At 38.9% G+C, this 23,518-nt stretch overlaps 1 protein-coding gene across 1 annotated transcript in view; it reads right to left on the reverse strand.

Moving 5' to 3' along the window:
* Positions 1-23,518, reverse strand: part of ITGBL1 (integrin subunit beta like 1) — a 228,345-nt gene that overhangs the window by 105,817 nt on the left and 99,010 nt on the right. The window contains exons 3-6 of the mRNA XM_081307804.1: positions 22,908-23,054; positions 13,493-13,615; positions 9,620-9,760; positions 3,083-3,223 (exon numbers count right to left, since the gene is read on the reverse strand). Of these exons, the coding sequence (XP_081163930.1) occupies positions 3,083-3,223; positions 9,620-9,760; positions 13,493-13,615; positions 22,908-23,054 (552 nt within the window). The remainder of the gene's footprint in view (positions 1-3,082; positions 3,224-9,619; positions 9,761-13,492; positions 13,616-22,907; positions 23,055-23,518) is intronic.

Below are 23,518 nucleotides of genomic sequence, written 5' to 3' on the forward strand. Positions count from 1 at the left end.
GCCTGTGAGAATCACTAGAGAATATTGATGTAGCTGAATTACTTCTGTCTCATAATACAAAGATATTAACATACTCAATAATCAACTGCATGGTACCCGTCCTACCGTGCAACTTAGACTGATAATTAGGAAAATTGTAAAGTCTGGTAACTCTCGAAGCATAATACATAGAATTCTACAGATTTATTAAGAATGAGGAAATACCCCAGAGATTGATACCTCCCCAGATCATCATGATGTCCAGAAAAGCTTAGCTCTATAGGAATTTGGGCATCCAGAAGATAGTTCTCACAAAGTAATTTATTTCCAAATAAAGTAAAAGAACTTTGTTTCATCACCTGGAGATTAACTACATAATGACTTAGGCTGTACCTGTTTTCAGATGACACTCGATGGTAGTGGGAACCTCATCAAGGTATTTAATTTCTCTGGAATGATTTCCTCTTCTGTTAAAATGCAGATAAGAGTGTCTTTCTCCCAGAGTTAGTGCAAAAATACAATGAAATTATTTTGTACGGAGAGCTCTGTAAGAGTCTGACAGTGAGATCTCTGTTAATGTGAGTTTCTTATTTCTTTGATTCCATACTCTAAATCTGGGAGCCACACTCTGGAGGACTGGCCACACTTGTCTCACTTCAATCAAAGAATGATAAGATCACAATTACAGACTGAGGTCTCCTAGTAGCTCAAACTGCAGCTGATGGCCAGACACTTCTCCATCTCTGCCTGTCCACACCCGCGGCACAGAGGCCACATAGAAAAGGATGAAGTCAGCCAGGCACAGTGGCCCATGCCTGTAATCCCAGCAGCTCAGAAAGCTGAGGCAGGAGGATCCAGAGTTCAAAGCCAGCCTTAGCAAAAGTGAAGCACAAAGCAACTCAGTGAGACCCTGTCTCAAAATAAAATACAAAATAGGGCTGGGGGTGTAGCTCAGTGGTCAGTGCCCTGGGTTCAATCCCGGGAGGGGGTTGGGCGGGTAGGGTGAAGTCTTCTTTCCGGAGTTTTCCTGATTAACCCCACCAGCCATGCAGCCACAAGTGCCCAACTGCCAAACTTCCTCTGCATCCTCACAAGCTAGGAAAGAAAGCAACATTCAGGGAGAGGAAAACAGAGTGGAAGTGGGAGAAGGGGGAGACGTGAAGTGGGAAATTAGATTCCAGTGAGCCCACCATGGAGACACCTGCTCCACCACAGCAGCTCTGAGCCTGGATAAGGCACAGGAGCAGTTAGCTTACGAAGAGACACAAGTGTCAACTGAGTGCCATTCCTCATTTTGTCCTCATGGTGACACAGACCAGCTCACAGGACCCTGAAGGTCACTGTAATGAATCTGTCAACACCACTTGAAGGTCAGAATCAAGGTTAGGAGTGTAGATTTAACAAGCAGAGTATATTCAGGTTTAAGGGGTGGGGGTGCCAAATCAGCAAATTACAAATGTAACTGTAATATACAGCCTGATTTATTGTTCCCTTATTTTCTTAATTTAAACTGAAAAAACCTACATTTGGCTTGCCAATGATCTTCTAGGCTCATGATGTCTGAGCACAAACTTGGTAACTTCCTCTATGGTCCCCACTTTTAGTAAATGGTATACCCAGACAACCACACGAGAAATAGGACCATAGCACCTGTCTGCCTAAATCATCACTAGCTCCCTGTCGCCTTTATTATACAGCCTGGTTCTTCAGCACAGTAAAAAGTTGCCCCATTGTTATTCCTCACTACCTTTACTTTGACCATCCCTTCCCTTCCTAGTTCATTCTGTTCATTTCAAACCCATTGTAATGCCAGACACAGATCACACCCCTCCATTCCTCCTGCCTAGGATGCCCTTCTCATATTTCATTACTTGCAAACCCACCTTTCAAGGCAAAACCCCACATGTGTGTAACCCAATAGCATCCAACAATGCAGGAGCTTTGCCTGCATCACCACCTCTGTGAAGAGCCACCTCACCCTAATTAAAATGACAGCAGCCCCTCAATATGTGTTTGGCAGGTAGAAGCCACTCAATAGTTGCTAGCCATTTTATTACTGTTGTGTTGATATGATGATAATGAAAAATACTTATCTATATAATGGATAAGAGGGGTAAAAAGAGAAAATAGTGTTCCAAAAATATTTAGCAAATGCTCTGAAGCAAGTAATCATCGAGGAGGGAAATCCTTCTGCAGTGGTAAGTTTGAGCGGCGGGCTTTCCCAGCCTTTGAGGTTACATAATAGTGATTGCACAGGGCAGCACTTTTATCTCCCTTTGCGGCAGACTTTCAGATCAGAGCAGCTTTCTATCTATCTCCATGCACCCACCAGTCTGTCAGGCTTAGAAATAAATGTATATGCAGATGCCTCTGCCCTCTGGATCGTCAAACATAACTGGACTGAAAATCTGTAACTGCATTTTTGCTTTTTGCTAAGTGACACTGTTTCAGATAGCTCTGACTGCCTTTTTATCGATGTTATTCAGTTTACCATTAGCTCTTCAGCTGTGTTTTTTTTTTCTTGGCATTTAGATCATGACATCCATCAAATGAAGGATCATATTGGTTTCTTTTATTGATGGAATCAACAGCCCAGATGTTGCCCAGTCCCTGGCAAATAATATCTGCTCCATTAATATTTATGGTATAAGATTTTTGAATCCATTTATTGATATTCAATTCTAGCCTATATTACAGGATAATGGTGTAAAAATCCTATCAAAGAGTTGGTGCAGAGAAATATCCCTGACACTGTATTATTCTAAGGTTTGTAATATGCTAATGTGGTATCCTGATAACAACTATCCTGTTCACGAACTTGCTCTGGTGTCCTCAGAGTTGCACTGAGTGGGCATCTGGAGCTAATGGTCCTCTTCAGTAAGGAATTAAGACTAATTTTAAGAAGGCACGTGGGCTTCCATCGTAAGCCTTTGCCAAATGTGTGAATTCTACAGAGTTTACCAGGTTACAAGTAGGAGCTCTGCAAATGCCCAGAGCTGTAGAAACATTCGATTTCTTCCACAGTGTCTTCAAGAATCGGAATCAATCTGGAAAAGAGTGAACAGCCTTTTTATGCAAAGATAGGAACGAGAGGAGCCCTTACCTGAACAGAAGTCATCGGAATATCGGTCATAGACAGCTCTGCAGTCCCTTTCGTCACACTCACAGGTGTCCCCGTGAATGTCTCCCCAGTCCCCGGTTGGATCGACATCGTGGCAAGAACATTCACCACACACGCAAGTCCCTGGGTGGAAAAAGGAACTTTATCCAGGTGCAGTCGAGAAGAACCAGGAAAGAAAGCATCTCCCGTGCTGCTGCTCTTTTTCACTTGGAAAATACACATTTCAGATAAACATGTTCTAAAATGGAAAATCACCCCTGAATTTGGTAGCAGAGAGTCCTAATAAATAAACAACAACTGCTATCATCTTTGATCAGGTGAGACAGAGGGACTCGTCATTAGCACCATGTTAGTTTCTCTCAAAGAAAATGCCACAACAATTAGCACAAAGTCATCTTTTCTCTCTAGAAGCTTACAGTCTGTTGGCCAAAGAGAAAGCTAGAGAAAGAAAAGAGCCAACAGCGAGAGCAGGAGCCCTGACATTTTGTCAACCAGGACATACACGTGTATGAGTTTAGGAGGGAGGGGTCAGCGTGGGCTGGAGCCACTGGGAACTGAAGACCTGGAGGTACAGAGGAGGAGGTATCCCAGGGGACAGAGGAAGGAGAACCTGAGGAGGCTGAAGGAAGCGGGAAGGTGGTGGTGGGCATGGGGGTCACAGTGCCCGCAAAGGAAGACTGAGAAGTCAGCTTGCTGGAGGATGAGTCCAGGACATGGAGGATGCTCAGCGTCCAAGTGAGACGTGTACCTCAGTCACTAGGATGTGTGCAGATCATCAGTAGCCATCTTTAGGGCAACAGCTTATCCTCTGGGGGCAAATAAAGTTAGATTTCTTTCCCCACATCTCCCCCCTTTATATCAAAATAAATAGTAATTGAATGAAAGATTTAAATGTACAAAATAAAACCAAAAATATGAAAAACATCCTTTATTCAAACCCCCAAAGCAGAATTACTAAAATTATAAAAAGAAACAGATTTAACCTCATCAAAATCCGGATTTTGGTTCAGGAACAAAACAACTTAAAAAAAAACACACTAAAGAAGCTGAAACAAACGTTCATATGTATGCCAAAAATAAGTGCATTCACAAACATATCTCTTAAGAATCAAGACATAAAGCTTAAATATACCTGAAGTAAAACAAGCAAAGACAAGGAACAACCTAGGAAATATTATAGAGAAGGATGGATGGATCAATGTAAGCAAGGATTACTAAGAGCCAGGCTGAGAGCTTTAAAGCAGGGGTGAGCTGGGGTTACTCTGGATGCCTGGCTGTGGAGGCAGAAAGGACTGCCAGAATCCAGGGGTGGTACAGGGTAGGGCAAGGGGCATCTCCCGCTCTAAAGTGCAGGACAGAGCAGCAACTCTGGGTGACACCTTCATGGAATGCACTCTATGATGTGGGGTATTGTCCATCGAACTGTCCACTTCAATCAATACTTCCAACAGAAAGGAAAAGCACACCTCAGGAACACGAAATGTGATTATGCTAGTGACCGGGCATCCAGCAGTGGAGAATGAGTGTGGTAACAATGTGTGTGTCCAGTGGATTACAAAGCCCTCATTAGGAGCAATAATCAGCTTTTTGCTCTATGAATATGGGAAGAGAAGTAAAATATGTTACTCAATGAATAGAATCAAACTACAAATTGGTATGGATAGTATGATTCAATTTTTGTGTCTACTAAGAAGAAAGATAAAAGTAGTCATATTCCTTAGTAGGGTGTTATGGTTTTGATGTGAGGTGTCTGCACAAAAGCTCACATGTGAGACAATGCAAGAGGTTAGAGGTGAAGTGACTGGGTTATGAGAGTCTTAACCCAATCCGTGCATTAATCCCTGATAGGGACTCACTGGCTGGTAACCGTAGGCAGGTAGTGGGTGGCTGCAAGAGGTGGGTCCCTACTCTCCCTGTGCTTCCTGACCATGTCCTGGGCTGCTTTTCTCTGCCACATTCTTTCATCATGACATTCAGCTTCACCTTAGGTTCAAAAGAATGGAGTCAGCCATCTATGGACTGAGAACTCTGAAACTGTGAGCCCCCAGATAAACTTTTCCTCCTCTAAAATCCTTCTTTTTTAATCTTTTGGTCACAGCAGTGAAAAAGCTGAGTAAAACAAAGGGCACGGGAGTCACACAAGTGAATTTGAAATTAAAATTTTAATAATAATTTATGGTTCAATATACGGAAATCAATAAATGCTATCCACCACATCAATAGACTTAAAGACAAGAACCACATGATCATCTCGATGGATGCAGAAAAAGCATTTGACAAAGTACAGCATCCCTTTATGTTCAAAACACTAGAAAAACTAGGGATAACAGGAACTTACCTCAACATTGTAAAAGCTATCTATGCTAAGCCTCAGGCTAGCATCATTCTGAATGGAGAAAAATTGAAGGCATTCCCTCTAAAATCTGGAACAAGACAGGGATGCCCTCTATCACCACTTCTATTCAATTTAGTTCTCGAAGTACTAGCCAGAGCAATTAGACAGACAAAAGAAATTAAAGGCATAAAAATAGGAAAAGAAGAAATTAAACTATCGCTATTTGCGGATGACATGATAATATACTTAACAGACCCAAAAGAGTCTACAAAGAAGCTGCTAGAGTTAATAAATGAATTCAGCAAAGTGGCAGGTTATAAAATCAACACGCATAAATCAAAGGCATTCCTATATATCAGCAACAAAACTTCTGAAATGGAAATAAGGAAAACCACTCCATTCACAATATCCTCAAAGAAAATAAGATACTTGGGTATCAACCTAACAAAAGAGGTGAAAGATTTATACAATGAAAACTACAGAACCCTAAAGAGAGAGATAGAAGAAGATCTCAGAAGATGGAAAAATGTACCCTGTTCATGGATAGGCAGAACTAACATCATCAAAATGGCGATATTACCCAAAGTTCTCTATAGGTTTAATGCGATGCCAATCAAAATACCAACGGCATTTCTTGTAGAAATAGACAAAGCAATCATGAAATTCATATGGAAAAACAAAAGACCCAGAATAGCAAAAGCAATTCTAAGCAGGAAGTGTGAATCTGGAGGTATAGCGATACCAGAGGTCAAACTGTACTACAAAGCAATAGTAACAAAAACAGCATGGTACTGGTACCAAAACAGGCGGGTGGACCAATGGTACAGAATAGAAGACACAGAGACTAATCCACAAAGTTACAACTATCTTATATTTGATAAAGGGGCTAAAAGCATGCAATGGAGGAAGGATAGCATCTTCAACAAATGGTGCTGGGAAAATTGGAAATCCATATGCAACAAAATGAAATTGAATCCCTTTCTCTCGCCATCCACAAAAATTAACTCAAAATGGATCAGGGAGCTAGATATCAAATCAGAGACACTGCGTCTGATAGAAGAAAAAGTTGGCTACGATCTACAAATTGTGGGGTCGGGCTCCAAATTCCTTAATAGGACACCCATAGCCCAAGAGTTAACAACCAGAATAAACAAATGGGACTTACTTAAACTAAAAAGTTTTTTCTCAGCAAGAGAAACAATAAAAGAGGTAAATAGAGAGCCTACATCCTGGGAACAAATCTTTACCCCCCACACCTCTGATAGAGCCCTAATATCCAGAATGTACAAAGAACTCAAAAAATTAAATAATAAGATAACAAATAACCCAATTAACAAATGGGCCAAGGACCTCAACAGACACTTCTCAGAGGAGGACATACAATCAATCAACAAGTTCATGAAAAAATGCTCACCATCTCTAGCAATCAGAGAAATGCAAATCAAAACCACCCTAAGATACCATCTCACTCCAGTAAGATTGGCAGCCATTATGAAGTCAAACAACAACAAGTGTTGGCGGGGATGTGGGGAAAAAGGTACACTTGTACACTGCTGGTGGGGCTGCAAAATGGTGAGGCCAATTTGGAAAGCAGTATGGAGATTCCTGGGAAAGCTGGGAATGGAACCACCATTTGACCCAGCTATTGCACTTCTCGGACTATTCCCTGAGGACCTTAAAAGAGCGCACTATAGGGATACGGCTGCATCAATGATTATAGCGGCACAATTCACAATAGCTAGACTGTGGAACCAACCTAGATGCCCTTCAATAGATGAATGGATAAAGAAAATGTGGCATCTATACACAATGGAATATTATGCAGCACTAAGAAATGACAAAATCATAGAATTTGCAGGGAAATGGATGGCATTAGAGCAGATTATGCTAAGTGAAGCTAGCCAAGCCCTAAAAAACAAATGCCAAATGTCTGCTTTGATATAAAGAGAACAACTAAGAACAGAACAGGAAGGAAGAGCATGTGGAAAAGACTACAGATAACAAAGACGAATGGGGGGAGAGAAACGGAGAGAGAAGGGAAAGCATATGGAAATGGTAGGAGACCTTCAAGGATACATAAAATTACAAGAGGCTATGAGGGGCAAGGGGGAGGGGGGAAAAAGGGAGAGAACTGAACAACAGCAGGGGAGATAGAGAGGGAAGATGGGAGGGGAGGGGAGGGGAGGGGTGATAGTAGGGGTTAGGAAAGGTAGCAGAATACAACAGACACTAATATGGCATTATGTAAAAATGTGAATATGTAACAGATGTGATTCTGCAATCTATATTTGGGGTGAAAATGGGAGTTCAAAACACAATTTGAGTCTAATGTATGAAAGATGATATATCATGAGCTATGTAATGCTTTAAATAATCAATAAAAAATTAAAAAAAAAATAAAAAAATAAACTGTATTATGTAAGCCTGAAAAAAAATATGCTCACCAAGGAGATTCTGCAGAAATAAAGTAACTGCACATAAAAAAAAAATAAATAAATAAATAAATAAATAAATAAGTACCAAAAAAAGTCATGTATCTAAATACAAAAGGATGCTATATCTGGATGTTAAGATGATGTATCATTTTCCTTTTTTCCCTTATCCTCTATCACCTGAATTCTTTTTAAAAAATGGATATGTTCAACTATCATAACAGTCTAGATGATGGAGGACAGGGACCACTGGCCACTAGCTCCTCAGGCCTCGCATGAGACTGAGAGTGCACCAGGTGGACAACCGAGAACATTTCCCATCACCATGTGGCTGTGCCTGCAACCTGGTGGTGGACTAAAAATCAACCCAAGGCGAGTGTAACCAGGGGCCAGTGTCTCTCTTGTCCCTAGGGAGGCAGTGATAAGAAAATGTGCCAGAGCAGACAGGAGTGTGCCTTCTGAGAGAAAAGGCCCATCTCAGTGCTCTGCCTTCCAGTCTCCTGAGCCTCCTGAGCTAGGAGCCTCACTTAGGCAGGCTGCAGGCAGTACCATGGAGAGGTGGCCTAGTGGGCATTTCCAAGGGTCATCTGCCACTCAGAGCCCACACAGCTCTGTGGCAGAGCCTGACCCTAACCACAGCCCAACCCACCTCGCTCCTGCCTCTCCTGGTTCAACATCTGAGCAGTCCCATTCCACAGCAGCACAGCTCAGGCTTCACACACTGAAAACATGGGGTCTAAGCACCCTATCAAACCAAAAGGACTTGAGCAGAAAATATGTCCCTATACATGAAAAGAAGCACAGAGCGAATTAGTATGACATACAGCAAGATCTCGTCACATAAAGAGAGGACTCTATGAGGTTGTGCTCTGAGTTTAGGATTTTTGATTTCCTCTTTCTATTACAGAACTTTGGCACATGGAACTCTTTTCTCAGTTTTTAAAGCTTTCCATGTAAGCATGACCTATTACAACAAAAAATTTGTTTATGAAAATGAAAATAATAGTTTTCTCGCTTTCTAGAATTTTATCATTTTATAGAAGGAAACACAGCCATTATTTATGCCTCAAGATAGGCAATGTTCCAGTGTGGCCCTCTTTTATCTACCTCAAAGGGAAAAATAACAAAGATTTTAAAAACTGTCTAACAAATTTGATTTTACGTCAACTATTAAGTAACTGTAGTTTATATTTTATTAGTGTGAACAAATTTTTTTTTAAATTCCTGCTTAAGATCAAGTTTAAATTTCACAGGGCTATTTGATGAATAGTTTCAATATCATGTTCCTATTATGGCAGACAGAAGTTAAATTCATCTACATCAATTCTACATTTTAGCCAAGACTTGGATTTACTCATAATTAAGAGGAGAGGGTTTTCTGAATGCTCTCTGGATAATTAGATGCTCATACTGCCGACGGTTCTGTTAGTCAAGAGACATTTAGCAGAAGTATCTACAAGAATTGCCTTTTAGCTGTACTGTGCTATTTCTGGATGTCCGCCAAAGAAATTACTGTCCCTATGTCAACTGTTTGTTCAGTGAAGCTTAAAGAATGACAGCAACTTTCTTATCTTGCTGTTTTCTGCTCAGTAAAGAACAAGAAAGAGAAGATTGTTGGTAAGCACTGATTTACATCGAAGTAAATGACATAAAAGACACGTCCCTCCCACACTGAAGGAAATAGAGAGCCGCGTTAACAATTAAGAGCTCTGTTTGCCTCCCGATGATGTAGTAGCGTTTACGATGACACACCTCTGTTACTGCACACTCTGCCATCAGGAGCTGTGCATCTTCGCTTGCTTTCCCAGGGGGGGATGTCGCACTGGAATTCGCATTTGTCTCCATGCCAACCAGCCTCGCAGTAACAGTTTCCACAGTAACACTTCCCATGGCCTGTACCCAAAAGAATTTTATACAGTGAGGAAAAAAAGCAACGTTTCAAAGCAGTATTAGCTTTCCACGTCTTCCTGATCATTTTTGCCTTTTAAAATAATATGAACCCCACATTCCTTACTTAAAATAATCAGATTATATAGTTTTCCTTCAAAACATCATGATTACACTTATCCCAGCATAACTATGTAAATAGAGTAAGCTAGTGTGTCTTTTAGCTTGACCTACACAGACAGCAGACCAAACCAAAAAGTATTTCCAAAGAAATGATGTGAATGACTATGAGAATCTATTACTTTGCCATCTCAGATGCATGCATCAAATGCCAATGAATACACACATCCACTCTAAGGGCATTTCTTGAATTAGTTGTTACATTAGTTTATTTGAGATCCACTACTGGGAAAACAATGGCACATATTTACTTAGATAAACATTATTAATGAGTGAACCATTTTGAAGCCAGAGGAAATATTTCATCTTTCCATTCAACTGTGTTGCACGAGCTGTTGTGTTTTACCACATGAAAAAAAGGTTTCCAGCTAAGTCAGCATTGAGTTCTGATTCAGACCAATAAAGTACTGTGGGCTCTCATTCTCACAATCAAATTCCTACCCTGTGTCAAGGAGGCACAAATGACAGTTGGGGATACCTGTCATCTTGGGTGCAGGGACCACTGGTTCAGCTCCCACCTCTCTATAACCTCTTACCCGCTCACTGTGTTGCTCACCCACCCACAATCCACAATGAACGACTTGGTCATTCCCCCTCCATGTCCAGTCAGCCTCTACGCTTCCCAAAGATACCATTCATCCCCAAATCCCTTCTGGCACCCTCTCTTCTTTGTGGGTATGCCATTCCAGTATGAATGAACGTTCTTATTCATGTTTTGTTCCTTAGTCTATTCTTTCTATGTTAGAAGAGTTTGTATTTATCTGTCTGTGGAAAAAGTTTTTGTTCCTCCAACTTTCTTCTCCTACAGCCAAAATGACAGAGGACCCGTGGAAAACTGACTGTGGAGCAATTTTTCAACCTCTTCAAAGCATATTTTTCATTCTAACATATGGCATCTCTAGTCAATAACAAAAGCATTAGTAGGGCCTATGAAACTCCCATAAAAAGTGGAAAACACAGAATATTCTAGTCTCCAGTACCACTGGTGTTTAACAAATGGTGTTTAACACTTCCATCTAACAGATGTGCATTCAAGAGACAGAGAAAGAGTGATGAAGAGAAAAAGCACTCCAGGAATACAGAGAAGAAAGGACTTAAGAGTAATGTCGTTTCTTATCTAAATGAGTAAGTTGACGTATCCATAGAAACCTCCTAAACCCATAGACAATGGTCGTTTCTATAACACAATTTGTGATTTAATTTGATCCCTTAAACAAATGCAAAGAATATTAAATGATTTAAGCAGCAATAAAACATAGTGTTTATACATTTTATTTATTAACAGAGATATCTATGTGCATACACAATGAAATTGCGCTTATTGCTATATCACAAACCTCAGGAACTTGAGGAGATACTACAAAAAAGCATGATTGAATTCACTTTCCTTCTTATGAATCAAGTTTTACAAAATTCCATCAACTTCTTAGGATTATAGAAATTACTAGCTGTTTAATGTCATGAAATTTTCACATATGGTAATATATATATGTATATCATGTGTGTATATACATTTAAAATATTTATATAATATATATTATATATACATATTAAGGATAACCATAATACTAACAAATAATCATAAAGATAATTAATTTACACCCACATTCTTTATATATTTATAAAATTCAGTTCTGAATTAGGGTTCTATTAAGAAATCATGGTGTTAAGGGTGAATAAGAAAACAAAAATTATGTAAAGCTACACCTGTCTGAGATAGAAAAAACCTAAACAGAGGTTCATATAAGTCAAATGAAAACATTGTAACAATACACACTGTGACAACTGATATAAAAGGTAAGCTTCCGGACAACATATGTTCTGTGCCATAAACATAACTCTGCATTGTGTAAACTGATAGAGCAAGAAAATCTCTTTATAGAGTGCTTCACGGATAGACTATAGAATCATCTTTCAACCGATTGGTTTCATTTGAATGACAACAACATGGAAAGACCTACCATCCTAGACAAAGTCACCCCCAGAGGCTCTTTACTAGGTTCTGGTATCTGTGGACAGAAACTTCCCAGAAAAGTGCCTAAGCCCCAAAAGTGAAAATGACAAGAAGAAAGAATGAAGTTGAACACTTCCTGTTGTGCTGTTTCAAGTTAAATTTGTGTATTTCCACATGCAGATGGACCAGGCTTTGGTGAGGTTTGTTGGGACACCTTGGCCCTGAAGCACACACTCCTTTCTTATTTTTTCATCTGTAGGATGTAGTAATTGGAAATCAAATACCAAGATGACAAATACATAATATTTGTGGGAAGAATCATCTAGCTTTTCTAATTATTTTGAACTGAACCATTTAGGGGAATTTTCTGAGAGGCATCTAAATTAGGTCACTGACTTAGAAAAATAAATTGAAGATTTTGGGTTTTTTTGTTGTTGTTGTTGTTGTTTGTTGGTTGGTTTGTTTTTATACCGGTGGGTTGTGCAGCCAGGAGACCAGGAAGAAGGACCGAACAAAGCTAAAGCAAGAATATCTGGAGGAAGCTACCGTGGGAACAAAAGCAATGCAAGGGGACAAAGGGACAGCTTGCCACATGCTGGCCCTGTTGGATCCTGATTCTCCCAGGGAAACACTCTCTGAAACCACCTTTTCCACATACAAGACAAGACTCCACGGACTGCAATCCTGATGGGCGTGAGTGAAATACAAGTTTCACAACAGGAGAGAGGGATTTGCCTCTCTGAAGTGATTCTTGCTCCCTGCTTCACTCTTGTGCCAGTCGAGATTGCATATGAGACATCTGGGCCCAACTTGTGGGTGGAAGGATGGGAGAAGGAGGCTCTTCCCATGAGCTGCAGACTCCCAGGTGTGAGGCTGTGCTGAGTGGTGAGGGGTCAAGACCATTCTTTTCAGAGTCGGTCAGACAGGAGTCTAAATTCTACCATGAATGGGGGAATCACTGGGTAAATTGTCCAATTTATCCAACGCCCAGTTTCCACATCTGTCCCTGTGGTTAGACGTAACTCTTACTCTAGAGTGATGCTGTGAGATATGACATTATGAGTTTGAAGCATCTGTTGCAGTCCTAGCACTAGGAAACCTACAAGAATTAGTGCAATAGGAAAGCAGCTTGAATAATGATGGTTGTAGAAAAGTTTGTAGAAGAGTTATCTAAGCAGATATGGGGCTGGCTATGGGAGGTAGGTTCTAGGCTAATAGCCTAGTGAACTGCCATTTACTCAGCAAGACACAAAACTCTGAAGGTTTATGATTTAAAAACAGAATGAAATTAAAATATAAAGTCAAGAGATAGGATTAAAGAGAAGAAGAGCAGCTAAGGTGAAAAGGGGAAAGATGACGTTCCATTTAAACTACTTCAGAGCTCTGCAGATGGTGCACTACCATAATGATGTGGTTCTCCTCCAGGGACAATCAAGTTTCACACTGAAAAGGCACTAGCCACTCCAAGTGCTTTAGGCTAACTCCCTTCTGTATTTCCCAAATAAGCAGGTTCAAATTCAAATAGCACACCAGAGCATATACATGTGTGGAAACAAAAGTATGGTAAAGGTACTTCAATGAATTTCTATAGTTAATATACGTACCTCCACATATCTCTTCTGTTTCATCATCTATGCATTCTCTGTCATCACACTCACAGAATTTACCGTAAACGAGGCCATTTCCATCTGAATCGTCACATTTACACCTGCCACAGTGACATGTACCTAAACCATTAAAACAAAGAAAGATTGTTTATTATGTGCACATAAGTTACAGCTAATAAAGTTCTTGTCTTGTTTCTTTCAGGTGAATACACAATTCAGATCAATTCAGTATTCCAGTTATGCATTTCTGTTGGTACGATGAGGTAGAGAATAAGCTATTCCTTTTTGAGATTGCCATGGCACAGCATTATATTTTATATTATGCAGCTCTTATTATTGACCTCTAATAGTTTAATGAATAGAATTTGACCTCTTCAGTGCAGAGCTTGTCCCTTCAATTGACGCATAAATGATATCTGCTGATTACACCTGGGTCTGAAGTGAAATAAAGCAGAAAATTTGAAACATTGTGAGGAAAGTAACTTTGCTTATCTTTCTCACCAGGATTTATTCAATGCTTTGCATAATGTTTGAGCACACTATTTACATAATAATATTTTTGGAATTAATTTCTTATCCAATGCATGAATGGAAAGCATATATACCTCTGATAATTTCACATCTTCAGCATGAACTTATACCTTTGCTCTTAATGACAATAAGACCTAGTGGGTTTTCTTAGGCATAGATTCCTGGAGTGTCACAGAATCTCAAAGCAGCTCAGAGTGACAGAGACACTGGAGTCATCTGGTCTACCACAGCCATGTGTGTATGCAATTCTGAAGATCTGATTACATTCCCTAAGAATGATTTCACTGATAGTAATATTGCATTCAGATGGTACCAGAGATAAGATGTCTTCTTTTTTTTCTTTTTTTTATTGATTATTTAAAGCATTACATAGCTCATGATATATCATCTTTCATACATTTGACTCAAATTGTGTTTTGAAAAAAAAAGGGAGAGAATTGATAAGATGTCTTCTTAAGAAAAGTGTACTTTAATATATATTCCATGTTTAATTGGTTCTCACAGCTATAACTATATAAAATTAAGACTTTATCATCCATCAGATTCTACTCTAATCTCTGGAAATCCAACAGTTCAAGTCAGCCATAATCCTTCTCAGAGCTAGAAATCAATGTGATAAAATAGAGAAGTGCAAAGTGCTGCAAAAACACATAGCAAGGGGATTTAGCTGAGACCTGGAGGTCAAAGGTAGAGTTCCGCAGGAAGCAGCTGAAAACTGAGAGCTGTTTTAAAAAATCGCTAAGCGAAGTGAGTGGCGAAGAGGCTCAGTTCCAGCAAGAGACAACAGCAAAGGCTCAGGGGCAAAAGAGGATAAAAGGAACAAACTCACAGAACTTTGAGTTTACAAAATGACGTGAAAAGTATAACAAAAGGGGCAGCGGGTGGAAGTTTTATAGGTCATGCCAAAGAATTCCGACTTTAATCCAATAACAAGAAGTGACAGAAGTGGTCTCAGGAAGGGTTAATGTGACCAGGTATGCATTTATACCAGGTGCTCTGGTTGTCACATGGAGAATAAACTGAAATGAGGCAAAAGTGGACATAAGAAAAGAAGTTAAGAGGCAGTTATATGTGTCTGCAGGAGAGAAGGTAGACACCAGGTGGAAAATGGCAGTGAGTTTAGAAAGAAGTAAACATATTTGGGGAAATTTCAGGAGAAAGAACACACAGCATATGGGGGCTGATTGGGTATGAGAGATGAAAGAGGGGGAGGAAACAAAGATGCTATTTGGCTTGAGCGACAGGATATTAGCAATTCTGGATGTGGTACACTGGAAAAGTATGGACTCCAGATTAAGGTAGACATGTATTAAATCCAGGTGTTAATCCTCTCTGGCTATGCATTTTCAAGATCACTTTCATTTCTCTCTCTCAGATTATAGATGTGCAAATAGATGTGCTCTAGCTCCTCAAATATATTGTCTGATCATTTTTCTAAAATGACTGCTGTGTATAGTCCATAGGAGGCTTTCAGAGAAATTTGAGTCCTCCCTCCCCTCTTATACCACTGAGATATCGTGATATCATTCCTATTCCAAATACTTTCTCCAGTTTCACCTTATATTTGTGGGTCCTGAAATGCCCTTGTTTTTATGCCTTCTGTGTGATTCTAGGACCCAGATCACTTGCAATTTACTATTATCTATAGGTGTTTTTCTCTCATAAGTACCTATGAATGATGATTATGCAGAATTTGAGTTTGTTATTTTCTAGCTTGAGAATGTGCATGTGAATTTGACTTTTATTAAACTTCATTTTCTTGTGTTTATTTCCTGAAAACTATTTTAACTTTTATAAAAGTTATTTGAAAAGAGGTAGACTTTAAATTTTGAGGTGAATTATAATTATACATAACAGTGAGATTCATTATGCCATATTTATACATACATGTAACATAATTTATCTATCTCATTCCCCAGGACCTTCCCTTTCCATCCCCTCCCCTTGATTTGCTTGCTCTCCTCTACTTATTTCCCTCTTATAATTGTTATTGCTATTTTAAATAGTTTATTACACACCTATATGGGATTCATTTCAGTATATTTGTACATAGGCATGGCATAATTTGGTTATTTCATTCCCAGTATTTTCACATACCCTTCCTTCCTCCCCCTGCCTTGATCATCTTTTTCTACTCTATTGATTCCCTTCTATTTTAGTAAGATCCCCTTTGTTTTTATTTCTTTCTGTCCTTTATGTCTAGCTTCCATGCATGAGAGAAAACATTGGACCCTTGGCTTTCTGGGTCTGCATTATTTCACTTAGCATGATGTTCACCATCTAATGTTACAGTTCATGATGTTGCTTCATCTATTTTTTTCCTACCATCCTTTTTTTATTTCATATTTATTCATTCATCTTCTCAGCCTCTCTCATATTTAGTCATTAAACTGTCTGGTGACCTATGTTGTTATCAGTAAAAATGTTGTAGGAGACAATTAGATTAATAGCATTAAATAAACCACAGACCAGGAAGAAAGTTATCATTGATAAGATATACACATATATATCTTGCATAATCATACACTATAAAGCCATTATGGTGTGTGTGTGTGTGTGTGTGTGTGTGTGTGTGTGAGAATATAGACAGAAGATGCATGACACAAAAGCATCTGTAACAGATTTGAGGCAAATGCTATGCAGAAATGATAAACCTCATCCTGGCTGTGAAGAAGGGAGGCAGAGAGAAGGAGTCAGTTCTTGAGTTGGCACCTGTATATGGGTAGAATTCCAACAAGTGAAGATGGAGAACAGATTTTTGATGTTGAGAGAAATGCCTAGCATAGGGAATAAGGATGGAAATAAAGAATCTGACTTGAATCTGGGGAAAAGGTAGGCTAAAGGCAAACAGTGGAGACCAAGATTACAGGGTAGGGATTTAGATTGCCTGCTGGGATACCAGGAGTCTGCTGTGCTTGGGAGCAGAGAGTAACTTGGTCAGGGCTCTGTAAGCGGAAGGTGTCCTGTTGTCTATTTTTTTTTTTTTTATTGACATCCATCCTCCCACCCCCGAAAGGTGGAAAGAAACAGCCTGTGCTTCTGAATTCTGCAACTCCTCCCCGATGTCACCTACCAGCAGACTCACTCTCATCCACACGTGCGAACCGTTCCTGGCTGGTGTGGGAAGTTTACAATAGCTCAGAGACTTCCTGTTTCACCCATCCAGCAGAATTCACAACTGAGCCTCCAAGACATGGCATATGGACGCCCAGGCAAAAGTGCCAGACTCCTGTGTTCGGGCTGTGTCATGCTGCTTCTCTTTCTTGGTTGCCAGTTAACTCACTCTAGGATTGGTCTCCTGCTTTATACCAGATTATTTTAGCTCTGGCTTTTCATGCAGCCTAATATAGCCGACTGTCTCTAGGATGACTTACCAGACTTGAACACCAGTCCACATCCCTGTGCCAAGGTGCTGGAACCTCACCTCGCTCTACACATTACCACCTTTATGAGTTCCTCACAGAGATAGCATGTAGGTCTCTTTGGTCCCCAACTTTATCTCATCCTGCTCTTCAGTCTTATGCCCAACCTATTTATTTCCTCTTTCCCTGCTGCTCCAAGCTACTTGTAGAGGACCACATTGAAATATGAAACAGAAAGATTACTAGAGAGAGCCTTTAGGCTAATGAAATTTGTAGGAAGTGGCCTGAACTGGGCTGGTGGAAGAGGGTATTAGAAGACAGACAGGTGAGAATGAGATTGCTAAACAGGAAAGACTTATATATTGAGATGGAAGTGTGAAGGAAAAGGTTCAAAGTAACATTGAGCATAAATTTACTCCTTGGCCCCATAATCTCACTCCTGATCAATTACACTGAAAGATGCACCTCCAAAAATATGAAAATACACATGGACCAGACAATTCCATGCATTATTATTTGCAATTTGAAAATATCAAAAACTCCAGATGCCAAAGCATAGGAGATTGAATAAGTCATGCCACATTCAGACAATTCAATACTATGGTTTTGAAAAAAGAATGAGAAAATTTTCTATGAACTGATACATAGTGAATTCCAGGATATAATGTTGAATGGCAAAAGCAGATTGCAGAAGAACATAGTGTGCTATCTTTTGTATAGGAAAAAAAAGAAAAACATAATAATATATCCATATATCTATTTATCACTACAAAAAGAAACACTGTGCAGGTAAAGCAGAAAGCAATGAAGCTGATTCCCCAGGATGCTGAGAGTAAGACAGAAAGCTTTAGAGGAGAGTGATGATTCTCTGAGGACTCTTCTGCATACATGTGACTTCTGGAAATGTGCTTTGTGTCCTGTGCATTACAAAAAATAACTATATTAATGAACAATGGAAGGAAGGGGAAAAAACTAAAACTGAAAACAATATAAACTAAAGATGCTCAATTGTACTTCAACTTATTATCATAACCACACTAATGGGGAGAAAATAAAAGGAATCCAAGTAACTTATGAATGCAGTGTTTGATGACATACTCTAATCTTAGGCATGATTAGGGCTAAATGAGGGTGGGGAGGGGGTATATGGGAAACAAATCTTGGTCTTTTTTGGTAGATTTGTTTTGTATTGTTGTGCATATGAAGCAATTCTGCAAACAATTGCAGATGAAGCATAGGATTGAAAAAATGAGATATGAATTTTGGTATATGAAAATAAGGAATGGGGAAAGCAAGAAATTACCCATGGGGGTGGACTGGAATTGAATATATTGGTGTAAAATCATTATTTCTTACACACATACACACGTGTGCTTCTATGACTATAGGTATATGAATGGAAATTCATGCATGTGTATGTACCTGCATGTATTTAGTAGCGTTAATATAAATTAGAGAACAGGTCTTAAGAATCCCTGATCCCTGAGCAGGGAAAATCAGTTAGGTCTCATGAGTAACCTTAACCTTTCTTGATTGGTAAAAATGTGTGCAACTTATCTTGTATATGGGAAAAAATTAAAATAAACATTAATATATGTATTTATCTCTACAAAAGGAAATACATAATGTGTATTGAGATATTTCTTATAAATCCCAACATTGGAAAAAAAAGATAAAAAACAGAATGTGAGCTCAACCACTCAGAAGCAAACAGAAAACTTATCATCCTTATACAACCATCTTCTAATGGGATTGACCAAAAAGGAAAATTTACAACTGTAACCAATTAAATATTTAATTTGCTTTACTTGTATTTTGGTCAAAGCCTTCCATTTGCATTCTCTCAGTGCAGCTTCTGAACCACCTCTGTTTTGGAGATGCCCAAATAATGAATCATTCTTTGAGCAAATAAATTCCAAAATTATATTGTGCCTCAATCTACCTTTTTGACACTAGCATGTTCATTAAAGAAATGGCCAAGAAAAATACACCCCAATATAAATAAACTTCCTTAGGGATCACAATTTTTTCTTTCAACATTTTTATTCATTGAAAAAGAACCACAGGGCTGGGGTTGTGGCTCAGCAGTAGAGCACTCACCTTGCACGTTCAAGGCCCTGGGTTCAATCCTCAGCACCACATAAAAATAAATAAATAAAACAAAGGTATTGGGTTCAACTTTTTTACAAAATAAAAAATAAATAAATATTTTTTAAAAAGAACCACAGTTCTTTGTATACACAAAAAAGTAAAAATAACATATTAGTAGAAGCAAAACAAAATGAAACAAAAACAACTGAGTCAGATCCCAAGAACACAAAATCTAGCCTGAGAAGGTTTAAATATCTAATCTGTAACAATCTGTGCACAGAGTAATTGAATATAAAAGTGACTGACAAACCATTGAAATCACAGGAGTTGTGATTCCATACTGCTAATAAACTCCATGTAAATAAAATACTGAATAACAGGCAAATAAGGGAAGGTGGCCATTTGTGGAAGAATGTTGGGTATCAATTGGTAAATATTGAATTTGGATTTCAGAAATTATCATTTTTCAATCATCCTCATAAACTCTCCATAAGAGAGAGTCTTAATTTTAATGAGGATTGGGGTATTTTCTTGCTTTCAAAGTTTTTCCCCATAGCTGGGTGACTTGTAAAATGGGTAAATCAGTGATAAAGTCAGTAATAACAGGGTGTGACATCAGACATCACCTTGACGCGTTGGTCAGAAGTGATCCCCCACAATCCCAGCAGATGGACATCACCGGCTTTAAGTGAAACATCCTAAAAGCACAAAACCATCTATCTGGTATCTCACCTAAGAGTGGATAGCAAGAATCTAATCATGAGGAGGCATCAGACAAGCCCAAAGTGAGTAATACTTTATTTAAAAAAGAAAAAGATGTTCGGACAATTTTCTTCAAGGCTATCAGTGCTATAAAGCCAAAGTCAATAGAAACTGTCCAGATTAAAGAAAGAGAACTAAGTATAACATTGTCCCTAGATTAGATCCTGCAAGGAGAAGGAACTATAAAGAACTTTGTTGAGTCAATTGACAAAACTGAACGATGGATAGTAGGCAGGTAGATAAAAGTACTGTACTTTTTAAATTATCTGTTTCAATGTTTAAAAAAAAGTACAAGTATAGATATCTTAGAAATGTTTTAATTTTATCAAATAGTTTATCATCTATCAAAACAGTTCTGTGTATTTTCTCCTTTGAAATATGTTATTGTGAATCATGTTCATTAATATTAGAACATTAAGATTCCTAGACTAGCCCTCACATGGTTATAATGCATCTTAGTACCTGAATTTGATTATTTAAAAGCATAATGAATAAAGTAAAAAACAGATAACTTAAAAAGCTGCTGGTGAGACTGCAAATTGGTGCAGCCAATATGGAAAGCAGTATGAAGATTTCTTGGAAATTGGGAATGGAACCACTATTTGACCCAGCTGTCCTTCTCCTAGATCTATACCTAAAGGACTTAAAAACAGCATACTACAGGGACACAGCCACATCAATGTTTATAGCAGCACAATTCACAATAGTTAAACTGTGGAACCAATCTAGATGCCTTTCAAAAGATGAATGGATAAAAAAATGTGGCATATATACACAATGGAATATTACTCAGCAATAAAAGAGAATAAAATCATGGCATTTGCAAGTAAATGGATGGAGTTAGAGAAGATAATGCTAAATGAAGTTAGCCAATCCCACAAAACCAAATGCTGAATGTTTTCTCTGATATAAGGAGGCTGATTCATAGTAGGGTAGGGAGGGGAAGTGTGGGAAGAATAGACAAACTCTAGATATGGCAGAAGGGTGGGAAGGGAAGAGTGGGTGTATGGGGTAATCAATGATGGTGGAATGTGATAATCATTACTATCCAAAGTCCATGTATAAAGACACGAATTGGTGTGAGTATACTATGTATACAACCAGAGATATGAAAAATTGTGCTTTATATATGTAATAAGAATTGTAATGCATTCTGCTGTCATATATTAAAAAAGGTAGAATCCCAGTCCTTATTAATAAGTTTGAAAGAATGAATATTTTCAGGATAAAAGGGGCTACTGTCTGTGTGCAGGGGTGTGCACGGGTGCATATTGTTGGGTGTTCTGAGTCAGAGGCAGAGAAATCCTACCTCTGAAAGAAAAGGAAAGGCTGATGTGCTGAGAAGTGGGGAGAGGAGTAGGAGCACAGGAAGTGACATGACTGCTCAGACCACTTGTCTTGGTCCCTGATGGGTCCTCTGACACCTCATGCTGGGTGTGGCCCTGATTCCTATTAGCTGAGCACCCTTATCCGGCTTCCTCTCTACCAAGCAATCTGCAGCAATCAGATGTGGAAAGGTCCTAGCTCTGATTGCAGAAGGGACCTACCAGAAATGCAAGTTTCAGCAAGGGAAGGTATTCGTTCAGCTGGTCAAATCCTCCTCCTTAGCATGGAGAACACTGGCTCCCTTCCCTGGATGTGCATTAGGATCACCCTGGGAGCTTAACAACCCACCGAAGTCCAGCCACACCCCAAAGCACCTAAAGCAGAACCTCTGGGGAAGGACATGGGCACTGACATTTATCACTTACCCTTTGGGATTCTCATGTTCTACCACAGTCAAGGAAAAACAACCTTGAGGCTCCACACACCCAGATATTAAGAGTATTTAATTTTAGTAACACTAGCTAAACACCATTCCAACCTAAACTGCAGCTGTTTTGCTTTACATGGTTTGGTTAATTAATTTTTATACCTTCTCTGCCATCTTCTAAGAAATAGTTTTAAATGACTCTGATGCAATATAAAAATATTTTGGTCAAACAAAAACTCTCACTGCCGTTCTATTCTTCAATGTGTTTCATATCCAGTATTACCTGAATCATCTATAAAATTAAATGCATTTGAGGGGATGGGGATGTGGCTCAAGTGGTAGCGCACTCGCCTGGCATGCGTGCGGCCTGGGTTCGATCCTCAGCACCACATACCAACAAAGATGTTGTGTCCGCCGAAAACTAAAAAATAAATATTAAAATTCTCTCTCTCTCTCTCTCTCTCTCTCTCTCTCTCTCTCTCTCTCTCTCTCTCTCTCTTAAAAAAAAGCATTTGATTTTATTTGATGCTAAGGTATAAATTCAAAGCACTCTTGATCTGTGGCAAATAAATAAAAAATCTGGTTACATAAATCCTTTCATAAGATTTAATCCACCATTCCAAATCATGGCTCCCAATTTACATAAGATTCTGTGGGGAGGTGGTTTGCAGTGAATACCATGCTCCAAGGCATGCTCTGAGGAGGCACCGGAAACAACTGGAGAGCACCAAATTTGCCAGTCTCAGCAAGATGACATTTTCTCCCTATTGATTTATCTAAATTTCACTTCTAAAAAGAATACTCAAAAGCAGCTTCACTCCATTTCAACATTTCTCCATGCCTACAAATTTCCATAAAAAAAAACAAGATTTGATTACTTCACTTCATAATCTTCAAGGGACAGAATTCTTACCTGCATTGGAGCAGATGACATCTTGAGAATTCTTGCACATTTGGTTGCTTTTTTTCCTTGTCAGGTTACAGTTGGTTGGGTACTGGCAAGCATCCCCAGACCACCCCGCATCACATCTGCACTTGCCGCAGTCACAGGTACCATGGCCTGAGGATTTAACAACATCCAGTGAGACTCAAACTGTCTTCCTACCATTGTAACAAAAACTCTTAAGGGTGGCATCCATTCAAGGGTGAGCAATAATAAATTGAAACACACATATCTCTCAGAGGCTAAGGGATAATGCTATTATCTATAGTGTAATGCAATATAAGAATTTTATCTCAATAATCAGCTTTGATAAACGATTGTATAAACCTTAAATTAATTTATAGAGAAATCAGGGTAATACATCAGAAATCTAATAAACCACATGGTCAAAAAGTTTTGCAATCAAAATATAAAAAATCTACCTTGTACCACAGAATTTGAGAAAAAAAGCCTAGGAGGAATATTTTTATTTAATTGTATTTCATAATGCCTAAAACCACAAATTCTGAATGAGGAGGCTTTTTTTAATGAAGATCCATTAAACTAAACATCAGTCCTATAGTTATCTGAATTAAACAAGA

Source organism: Spermophilus citellus (genome assembly GCF_964194105.1).
Source record: "Spermophilus citellus genome assembly, chromosome: 1".
NCBI classification, from domain to species: Eukaryota; Metazoa; Chordata; class Mammalia; order Rodentia; family Sciuridae; genus Spermophilus; species Spermophilus citellus.